Here is an 11610-nt window from a genome sequence, read left to right on the forward strand (position 1 = left end):
GTGGAGTGTGACCGAGAAATTCCAAGATTACCTGTACGGGGCAGATTTTACAGTGGTGACGGACAGTAATCCACTGACCTACGTTTTGACAACAGCTAAACTGGACGCTACTGGACACCGTTGGTTGGCTGCATTGTCAACGTACTCCTTTAAACTTCTGTACAGAGCTGGCAAACAGAATTGTGACGCTGATGCGCTTTCGCGGCGACCTTACTCCTGCTCCAATGATGAAGTTTCTAATGACCATGAACTCATTCGTCAGTTCATTTCTCAACACACAGCTGATTCTGATGTCCTCCCGGAAGAGACTGTGAGAGCAATCTGCCAAAGTCATTTGGTCAGAGCCACACGGCCGGGTGACTGCGGTGAGGTTGGCTTCACACTTGTCGAGTCTTTGTCAGTTCAAATGGATACCATCCCTGACAGTTACTGTTCCGAGGACTGTCATCGGCTGCCTGTCGTTCCTACTCTTAACATCAAAGAGAAACAACACTCAGATCCCTGCATTCGAGAGCTTATTCACCAGCTTGAGACTGGGGAGAGGGTTCCACCAACAGCTAGAGCTGAGCTCCCTGAACTTCCGTTCTTGCTCAGAGAATGGTCCAGGTTGGAGCTGGTGGATGGAGTCCTGTACAGGAGGAGACGGGACAATGGAGACCTTTTATACCAGCTTGTCCTTCCAGAGGAGTTGCGGCCATCAGTCCTGAAAAGCCTCCATGAGGATATGGGCCATATGGGGATTGAACGTACACTTGACCTTGTCCGTACGAGATTCTACTGGCCTAAAATGGCAAAGGATGTTGAGCAGAAGATTAAGACTTGTGGCCGCTGTGTGCGCCGAAAAGCCTTGCCGGAAAAAGCTGCTCCACTTGTCAGCATAAAAACATCTTGACCCCTTGAGCTTTTGTGTATGGATTTTCTTGCTCTTGAGCCTGACACTAGTGGCACTCGTGATATCTTAGTCTTGACTGACCATTTCACTAAATTCGCTGTTGCCATTCCAACACCCAATCAAAAGGCAAGAACTGTGGCGAAGTGTCTATGGGAGAATTATATCATTTATTATGGCATTCCTGAGCGAATCCATACCGACCAAGGGCAAGATTTTGAGTCAAGACTAATAAAAGAATTGTGTGAGTTTGCAGGCATTCAGAAGAGCCGTACAACCCCTTACCATCCGAGGGGAAATCCAGTGGAGCGATTCAACAGGACGTTGCTGGCAATGTTGGGGACCTTGGAGACAAAACAAAAAACAAGGTGGAAAGAGCATGTGAAACCGCTGGTTCACGCCTATAATTGTACCAGGAATGAGGTTACAGGGTTTACTCCTTACGAACTCATGTTCGGTAGAACACCTCGTCTACCTGTGGACCTGGCGTTCAATCTGCCACTGCGGGAATCCAAGCAAAAGAGTCACTCACAGTACATTAAATCACTGAAATCGAGATTGGAGGAAAGTTTCAGTATTGCCTCCAGTAACGCTACAAAGGCTGCCGATCGAAATAAAGCACGCTTTGACAACCGTGTGATACCATCAGCATTGGAACCAGGTGATCGTGTGCTTGTGAGGAATGTCCGCCTTCGAGGGAAGCATAAACTTTCAGATAAATGGGAGGAAGAAGTTTATGTGGTTGTCCATCGGGCTGGGGACCTCCCGGTCTACAAGGTAAAACCTGAGAACAGCGATGGACCTATGCGGACCCTTCACCGCGACCTCCTCCTTCCATGCGGCTTCCTCACGGGCAGTGAGGTTAACTTGGAATCACCAGAGCAATCGCTTCCGCACAGACCAAGAACTCGGCAGCAGAACCCGGATTTAAATTCCTTCACAGAACCTCTGGTTGAGGATGAGGATACAGGAAGCGTGGTTTCATTATATGTTAATCCTCCAACGTTGCACTTCACTGTGGAAAAACAGAATCATTTTCCAGATTCATCTGACGGTGGGAGCCTAGGACCACTGATTTTGGATCCTTCAGTTGAAGTGGAAGTGCAAGGGGAACCAGCCTCTGTGTCCAGTGTTCTTCCTCCAGCAGGGGAGTCTGGTGGTGAGCAATCTGACTCTGATGTGGAAGACATCCTACTTGAACTTGGTGAAAGTCACCCTGAAAACAGAAATGGCTTACCTGAAAACTTACTTGGAAATGGAGACATACTTGTCGACATTCCTGTCATTGCTGTTGAAGATTCTCCTGAAGAGTCTAGTGTTATTGAGCAGGACACTGACATAGGTGACGGGCTAAGACGTTCACAACGACAAAGAGCACCACCTGACCGACTTCACTATTTCACTCGTGGCAATCCTCTGATTTCCGTTGTCCAAACGATGTTGCATAGTCTTTCCGATGCATTGGGCCATAATGCTAGCCGTCCTTCATCTGTTCACGTTGTCTAGCGTTTAACATGCGACGGGACGTGCATGGTTAAGGCGGGGAGGATGTAACCCACATAAAAATAAAAAGAACTGCGTCTATAACTAGATTGGAATCTTAAATTCCAACCGGAGCGTGTCCGTGAAGGCATCGTGACGCGTCATGACGCACGCCACGCCACGAGTCTGCACATGCCTGTTGTGACCAATCACATTCGCGAGGCACCGATATATGCCTTCCGGGTTGTCGTCTCGAAAAGACGCGGGGGAGAGGCGTTAGCGGATGGAAGCAACAGGTACGTAGGGCGAGCGCTTTTCGCTGTTTACTATCTTGGCTTGTTTTTGAATTAATTGTGGATTGCGTTCAACAGTATTTTTGATACCGCCGCGGGTAGATGCGTGGGGCTCGTATGTGACATCGCACGTAGTGAATGGTGAGTTGAGCCTGAATGTTTGTTTGTATTTGTAACCTGTATCAGTATGCCAGTGCTATTAGCTGATGGGATAGCTGAGGCTGAGGCTTACTGCATTACTACTACTCTCACTTTACGTGGCTGTAGTTTTGTTATTTGAGATTGTCATTTATTTTAAATCATTATAATGGTTGGATATGTATTTGTTGTATTTTCTCATGGATTTTATTGTGTACACTGGAACTAAAGTTAGCTTGGGAAATTTAGATGAATTTTGCTAATAGTGGTTCTGTGATTATAGTGCAGGCTAGTGGTGCTCTGGAGAGACCACAGCAACACCACTACTTTGGATGGCGAGCTAGGCCCAACGAGCCAGAACCCCAGCTACAACTTCCTGCGGTCTGGCAGGAGGCTGCTGCGGCCTACACTCTCCCCTCTTGGTTTTCAGTCCCCCAAATCTCACTTCTGAGATTTCAGTTTTGGAATCTTAGTGCTGATCATCATACTTCCAATTTCAACCTGTCTAGACTGTCATACGCGTTGGACTTATATCACTCATGAAATAAACTTTATGGACATTGTTTGCCAGAGGTTGGACGAGGTTGCTGCACTGCCGTGCAGCGGATATTTTACAAGCTTGAATTGTTTTATCTTTTCTTGTCTGCAGATTTTGTAAATATTGGTGTTTGGTAATTGCACTTTATGTTCACTATAAATAACAATTGTAATCACAATATCTGTGGTTGTACGTTTATTGTACTTCACTCACCTCCTAGAGCCGAATCTGATATCTTCTGAATTAGCCCAACTACTCATAACCAACTTAAATTATTTTAGCTTATGTACTTGCTACACATGCATGTGAATATAAAGTATCACAACATCAGGCACATGCAGCCTAAGTGTTTAAACAAAGACTGATAACATAACAGCAGCAGTGATGATCAGAGTTTATGGTGAATCCAGCGTCTCGAGTTCACCGAGTTCTGGAGGCATCAAAGAGGTTACAGTTGTATTGGAGAAATCCCAAAACTTTACAAATTCATACAAAGACAGAAAGCCTGGTGAAATAAATTACTGACACAGTTGGATGTTAAAAGTAAAGACATGAGTACAAATGTACTCACAGAGCTTTGTTGGAGGCTTTGACCACTGGCAGCAGCCTCAGAAGAGCCTCCTCTGAAGCAGAGTATTTCTTCAGGTCAAACACATCCAGATCTTCTTCTGATGACAGTAAGATGAAGACCAGAGCTGACCACTGAGCAGAAGACAGTTTATCTGTGGAGAGACGTCCTGATCTCAGGGACTGTTGGATCTCCTCCACTAGAGAACGATCATTCAGTTCATTCAGACAGTGGATCAGATTGATGCTTTTCTCTGCAGACAGATTCTCACTGAGCTTCTCCTTGATGTACTGGACTGTTTCCTGATTGGTCTGCCAGTTACTTCCTGTCTGTGTCAGCAGACCTCGTAGGAGAGTCTGATTGGTCTGCAGTGAAAGACCCAGGAGGAAGCGGAGGAACAAGTCCAGGTGTCCATTTGGACTCTGTAAGGCCTTGTTCACAGCACTCTGGTGGAGAGATTGTAGGTTTGGTTTGTTAAATAATTTAGATTTCTTGGAGGTTGTTTGTTGTTGTTCCAGCAGATTGAGTCCAGAGTTGATGAAGGTCAGATGGACATGAAGAGCAGCCAGAAACTCCTGAACACTCAGATGGATGAAGCAGAACACCTTGTCCTGGTACAGTCCTCTCTCCTCTTTAAAGATCTGTGTGAACACTCCTGAGTACACTGAGGCTGCTCTGATATCGATGCCACACTCTGTCAGGTCTGATTCATAGAAGATCAGGTTTCCTTTCTGCAGCTGATCAAAAGCCAGTTTTCCCAGAGACTTAATCATCTTCCTGTTCTTTTTATTCCAGTGTGGATCTGTCTCAGTTCCTCCATCATACTTGACCTTCTTCACTTTGGCCTGAACCACCAGGAAGTGGATGTACATCTCAGTCAGGGTCTTGGGCAGCTGTCCTCCCTCTCTGGTTTCCAGCACATCTTCCAGAACTGTAGCAGTGATCCAGCAGAAGACTGGGATGTGACACATGATGTGGAGGCTTCGTGATGTCTTGATGTGGGAGATGATCCTGCTGGCCTGCTCCTCATTTCTGAATCTCTTCCTGAAGTACTCCTCCTTCTGTGGGTCAGTGAACCCTCTGACCTCTGTCACCATGCCGACACAGTCAGGAGGGATCTGATTGGCTGCTGCAGGTCGTGTGGTTATCCAGAGGCGAGCAGAGGGAAGCAGTTTCCCCTTGATGAGGTTTATCAGCAGCACATCCACTGAGGTGGACTTTCTAGGGTCAGTTAGGATTGTAGTTTTGTGGAAGTCCAGAGGAAGTCGACACTCATCCAGACCATCAAAGATGAACACAACCTGGAAGTCTTCAAAGCTGCAGATTCCTGCTTCTTTGGTTTCAGTAAAGAAGTGATGAACAAGTCCCACCAAGCTGAACTTTTCCTCTTTCAGCACATTCAGCTCTCTGAAAGTGAATGGAAATATGAACTGGATGTCCTGGTTGGCTTTGTCTTCAGCCCAGTCCAGGCTGTATTTCTGTGTTAAGACTGTTTTCCCAATGCCAGCCACTCCCTTTGTCAGCACTGTTCTGATTGGTTCAACTCTTCCAGGTGAGGCTTTAAAGATGTCTTCTTGTCTGATGGTTGTTTCTGGTCTGTCTGGTTTCCTGGATGCTGTTTCAATCTGTCTGACCTCATGTTCATCATTGACCTCTGCAGTCCCTCCCTCTGTGATGTAGAGCTCTGTGTAGATCTGATTCAGGAGGGTTGGGTTTCCTGCTTTAGCGATGCCCTCAAACACACACTGGAACTTCTTCTTCAGCTTAGACTTAAGTTTACGATGACAAACAGCAGCTGGAAGTTCTGAATAATAATAATAAAAATACAACTTTAACAATCATATTTTACAAAATGCTGATGACAATTTCTGACCCACTGAGAAATGACTGAATACACTGGTGTCACAAGTCTCTCATTTATCCAGCAGCTTAAATCTTTAGATAAATCCTCTTACGTCTCTGCAGACGGTCAGCCAGCTCCTCCTGCTTCATTCTCCTCAGGAAGTCCACTGTGATCTTCACAAATGCCTCTCTGCTGTTTCTCCTCTGCTCATCATCCTCCCTCTGAAACTCCAAGCACTGGGGCTTATTTGGATTCAGAGCCTTCTGGATCTTCTTCAGCTCGTTCTTCACAAAAGTGATGATGTTGTCCTCCAGCAGCTGGAACAGAATATTTATGAATGACCCACCACTCTGATCTTTAGTCTACACAACATCCACTTCTTTACCATCAAGGGGCATATCATCCACGAACTCTTTACCAATTATAAGTTTGGCTTTATCTGATTAACTGAGACTTTGTCCACAACTCCATGATCCCAAAGCGTTGATGCTGTTCATATGAATGCAGCGATTTCAGTGGGAGAAACATTTCACTGGTGTTCAGAGCTGAACTACCAACAGGTTGATGATCAAAGCCAGAAACTTGGAGATGTTTCAGGTGACTGAGTTGATCGTACAGACAACTGGTCTTAAAGGTTCACTCTGTTTACGCATACAGATCAGTATTTAAGGTTTGACTCTCATCATCCACTCGAGCACAAACTGGGCGTCATCAGGACACTACAACACAGAACAAACACCATCCCCACAGACACAGCAGCCAGCGAAGCAGAAGAACTTCACATCAAGAAGGTCCTGAGTAAATGTGAACGCTGGTTTGAGGGCGGAGTCAAGGAGGCCATTTATGTGAAAAGGAAAGACCATCTCTGAATGGAGGAGGGGCCTAAGGGTACAACTGTCACCATCTTACATGCTGTGATTGCAGCCATTCCCCAGCTCTCTGTGAACTGGACTCATGACCATTGATCAACAACCATTGATCAATGGTCCTGACAATATGCGTACCAATGATCAATGAACTGACCTCCCAGCCCATTGTTCCTTCAGTGGGCTGGTTTCAGTCATACAAATGTCTATAAGATTGAAACCTGCAGTCAGCTGAGACTGAAGAAGTCACCTGATGATGATGAAACGTTTCTCCCACTGAAAACATCCAGATGAACAGAATCAAGCTTTTTGGGATTTACGTACCTGGATGATTGAGCATCAAGACACAACTCTGTGACTTTTCTCAGATGAATAAATCCTCTCCTCCAGCTTTGTTTACATCTACCAGCCCTGTGGCGCTGCCCAGGGAAATAATCTATGTGAGAGGTGGAAAGTCATACAGGTGTCTGCTCCTGCCTTCAGTTATTTTATCTACTGTGTGTCAACTGGCTGAACCTCCTCCAACTGTCTACTGTCTCCCTAAACTCAACAATGACTTAGTGATCTATCCATTCTCTGACCAAAGACATCCTGCTGCAGGAGGTTAACATAGCAGCCAATGATGATCCCACTCACTGTGAACAACACATTTCGACCTGATTTGCTGCTCTGGTTTACACGTGAACTTCCACTGCTGCTGTCACCAACTTGAGAGGCTCTACAGAAAAACTGGACTTGTCCATAAAAATCATAAACTACATTACAAGGACAGCATTGCTCAATCAACTCTAATTACTACTGACATGTTATCTCTTCTAACTAAGGTACAGACACTCAAACTTGCTGCTTTCAGTGAGAAGTCAAATGTCTGAATATGAGCTGGAAGCTGCTGAGAGTCCTCCTCCTTCCCGTGGGGTTTACTTCCTCTACTACTTTCAATATAAACACGCCCCTTTCATGCACCTGCAGAGGGCCACCAGCAGATGGAGCTGTCTTAAACAAATCCACTTGGATAGTTAGCTGTAGATGACTTTATCAGTATGATTGTAGGACTTTGAGTTATTCTTCAGATTTATTTAAACTCTTATATTGTGCACAAGTGTTGAGCGACCCATAATTTCTCTGTACTTTTCATAAGAGCAGCCAGACTTTCAGCTGGTTTTCCTTTGCTCTGCAGATTTTATGAAGGTGTGTCAAAGTTGTTCTTTGGACATTAGCTGCTTATTAAATCATTTTCAGTCCTCGTACAGGAACATTCTTCAAGCTAAATCCAAGTGTGTTAGACCAGAGTTTACCTGATAGATATGTGTGGGTGTGTAACTCTTTGAAGCTGATTGGCTGCTTTTTATGGGGGCTGGGTCTTTGGAAAGTGTTTTAGTAACACACCCTGAACTGCACACTTTAACAAACAACATGAGATTTTAACTGTAATGTAAAAATCCTGTGATTCACTGTTATTAAGCACAAACACATCTATGGCCCTGTTTCCATTAGTAGCTGCTCAGATCGACTCACCACAGGTCGCCACGACTGGACTGGATCCACTGGTTTCCATTACAGTTGAGGACCACCTAATGTGGTCGTCTCAATACAGCCGAGTGTCAGCTCACATCATTAGTAAGTGCTAATGCTGCTAATTTCCATCATATTTGTCATTTATTGCTCAAAGTTATTGAAGAAACAGTTATTCAGCTTCATTCCCACTGATCTCGACTACAAACTGTTTCACTTTGGTTTCTGTTTAAAGCCTCGATGTTTAAAACGTTTCCCTGTGATCACATTTGCACCGTCTGATTTCAAAGTTTGTTTCTTTTGGACATTTAGTCCACAGAGTCCTTGGTGTTCTGAAAGGGACCTATAAATAAATGCATTATTATTAATATTAAAGTAGTTGTTGTACATGTACAGACCATAAATATGGAGTCCAGCTGTGTTTGATGCTGCTGGGCAGACTGACCACTGGGAACCTCTGAGCTCTGCTGGTCCACTCTGTGGAGGAACCATGGACACACACACGAAGCCACTTTCATTATTAAAATGTGAATTTAGCCTCTAAAAGCTGTGCTCAGTCAGTGTTGCTGCTTCCCTGTGTCTGACCTCACGTATGTGCTTCTGAAAGAACCGTTAAAAATTCCCGTAAACACTTTTAACCCTTTAAAACCGATCCACAGCCTGGTTCTGACCAAAGCTTCCCTCGTTAGCGAGTTGAAGACCGGTTGAAGATGTTCTGTCGTGTTTTTCGTTCTTCATGAGGAATAAATCTCTAAACTAGCGCGGCCTGTGGAAACACAGACTCAACAAAATGACTGTTACAGGGTCAAAGGTCAGGGTTCAAACACAGGACTGTGTTTCACTGTTTCAGCATCAACACTGTGGAACAAACTTGCTGTCACTGTGAGATCAGCACAGTCAGTAAGGTGTAGTAACTCCTCTGGATGAATCCTGCACTCCTCCTGATCTGTCACAGTGATCCAGCTGTCTGCAGATTCATCACTGAGGTCGGCCTGCCGCCACCAGCAGCTGGATCGCCGCTGCCGCCACCAGCAGCTGGATCGCCGCTGCCGCCACCAGCAGCTGGGATCGCCGCTGCCGCCACCAGCAGCTGGATCGCCGCTGCCGCCACCAGCAGCTGGATCGCAGCTTCATGTTTGAAAGGAGCTTTCTTTATCAGTCACTTCATTATAGGAACAAGAAGCTCATCAGATCCTGTCTGTGTGACACTGAAGGTGAGATTAATGAAAGTGTGTGAGCCACTAACAGTGTGATATCATTGATATATAAACTCACAGGAAAAGAGGAAACACACTCGTATAAATGTGTGAATGAGGCGAGTATCAAACTGCTCAGAGGAGAAAAGCTCCATATAAGAACCATTACTCCCAGTATTATTCCAAACTGGTCCAGCCTATAAAGATGAACTCTGTGTGAACAGCTGACCTGTGTCATGTGACCAAGAACACAAACATGATCTACTGTCAGATCAGGACACGTCACAGTTACTGTTTAACAGCACACTGCAACATTCACACGTTCATCTAACAAACTGATCATTAGCAGCTGCATGTTCACACGTTTCACTTTGATTCTCTACAGATTCAGCAGACAGAAAGAAGCTGATGAGGAAACAACAGTTCAGTTCATTTCTGTCCTGGGTGATGAAAACAGCAGCACTGCTGAGGAGCAGGAAGTGGGGATCAGACTGAGTGAAGAGTTTCAGGACAGAGAGTTTGAGAACATCTCCTCTTCCTAAAAACCATCTCTGAGTATCTGCTGTGTTTGTGGAAACACTCCAACACACAGCGCTGCACATATGAACATGTGTGTGAAACAGAGCTGACATTAAACATGATGGAGGATTTATTCACACACACTGAGTCACAACAACATTTACACACACATTACCTCTCTGCAGGACGACACACGCCTGATTTAAACTCAATACCAGCATGTTTAGACCAGTCACTCTGTAAGGACACAGAGCTGGGTGGAGGTCCAGGCTGGTTCCTGTGAATAATGATGCAGCAGTGATGTGAGTGCTGAGCTGTGACATGGAGAAGAGTCATGCACAGTTAGAGATGGTCATCTCACCTCTGAGCTTTGGTCTGGCTCTCATGTTCCCCACACAGAGTGCTTTTAGAGGGAGGGACTCCCTCCTCTCTGTCCTCACACTGATCCATGCTGCTCAATTCAGCTCACACACACTTTCTACCTGCAGAGGAAACACAAATCATTCATGTGCACATCAGCTGAAATCCTCCTTTCATCATGTGTGCTGTCCAAATATCAGCTGCTTCTTTCCTGCTTCATCTCAGTGTCAGCTGGATGCAGTCAGACAGCAGTGTGAGGCAGAGGAAGCTGCCATCAGCTGCTCTGCTATCAGTCCACTAGATGGAGCCTGAAGCACACACGATGCATTCACTGACACACACTGATTCACTGTGACTGGAAGCTTCAGTCAGTCCAACACGTGTGAACAACATTTTAAACATTTCAGCTGATCCAGGATTCAAAGAGGATCAGCAGAGTTAAAGCTTCACACTAATTCTTGCTGCTGAGTTTGCAGAGAACTGCACACACACTGATTCACTGCTAATGAGAAGCTTCTTCCATCCAGTAATTCATCATCCATCAGCTCTGCTGCTGCTCTCAGTCCTGGACTCTGATCACAAACTAAAAGCAGCTTTTTAACTCGTGTCTGTAAGAACTCTTAGTGTTAGCTTAGCGTTAGCTTAGCGTTAGCATGCTGTGTGCTAGCTTAGCGTCAGAGCTCTGCAGGTGTCTCGTGTGTAAATATTAATCACAGTGACAGTAAAGGAGGTAAAGGGCTGTGACGTCATCACGTACGCTGCGTCCTCTGTGGGCTCTGAGTGAACTCAAAGTACAAACTACAAGTACACAAACACGAACGTAGCTCAGAGTGGCGGACACACTCGGCCTCGTTGGTCCAGCTGTGAGTCCGTTACCGTGAACTATGGAGCGGCAGATTTGTGCTGAACTAAGCTGCACACAGCTGATGTTAGCCAGGAAACATTACACACTGACTTTAATGGAGAGACCGGAAATACAAACACACACAGTTTGTTGTGTGAAGAAATCAAACACGAGCTGAACAAACAGTAAAGTTCCTAAAGACAAACTGTTAAAGGAGGAAACAAAGCAAACTTACAGTTTCTTCACACACCAACAACAAGCTCCACTCCACACCTGGACACTAAACACGGACACACAGGTGAGCTGCTTCCTGGAAGGAGGCGGGACTCCACCTGAAACTCAGCACAGGTGGGAGGGGCTCAGCTCTGTGTGTGCTGATGTGTTAACTTTAAAAATATGCCGTCTGACTGCTCAGACTGAGTCAGAGTAAAGTTCACATGCTGACGTGTGGAGACATGAAACCTTGTTGTAGCTGCAGGTGTGAACACACTGATCCCAGATCAGCTCTGCTGTGTTTGTAACATGAACATTTCTGCTGCAAAGCTTCAAATGTTCAGCATGT

The 11610-nt window shown here is 45.4% G+C and overlaps 1 protein-coding gene and 1 long non-coding RNA gene across 2 annotated transcripts in view; both read right to left on the reverse strand.

Annotated features, from left to right (window-relative positions):
- LOC146679649 (NACHT, LRR and PYD domains-containing protein 12-like) overlaps positions 1-9263 on the reverse strand; it is a 47560-nt gene extending 38297 nt beyond the window's left edge. Inside the window, exons 1-4 of the mRNA XM_085450363.1 lie at positions 9112-9263; positions 8528-8606; positions 5864-6068; positions 3912-5712 (exon numbers count right to left, since the gene is read on the reverse strand). Of these exons, the coding sequence (XP_085306489.1) occupies positions 3912-5712; positions 5864-6068; positions 8528-8606; positions 9112-9263 (2237 nt within the window). The remainder of the gene's footprint in view (positions 1-3911; positions 5713-5863; positions 6069-8527; positions 8607-9111) is intronic.
- Positions 1-11366, reverse strand: part of LOC146679642 (uncharacterized) — a 167233-nt gene extending 155867 nt beyond the window's left edge. The window contains exon 1 of the long non-coding RNA XR_014918648.1: positions 11284-11366. This is a non-coding gene — a long non-coding RNA (uncharacterized LOC146679642). The remainder of the gene's footprint in view (positions 1-11283) is intronic.
- Between the last annotated feature and the right edge of the window lie 244 nt (positions 11367-11610).

Source organism: Copadichromis virginalis, unplaced genomic scaffold (genome assembly GCF_057382275.1).
Source record: "Copadichromis virginalis isolate Kocher_CV1m ecotype Utaka unplaced genomic scaffold, C_Virginalis_male_GT1.1 unmapped_scaffold_1, whole genome shotgun sequence".
Taxonomy (NCBI): domain Eukaryota; kingdom Metazoa; phylum Chordata; class Actinopteri; order Cichliformes; family Cichlidae; genus Copadichromis; species Copadichromis virginalis.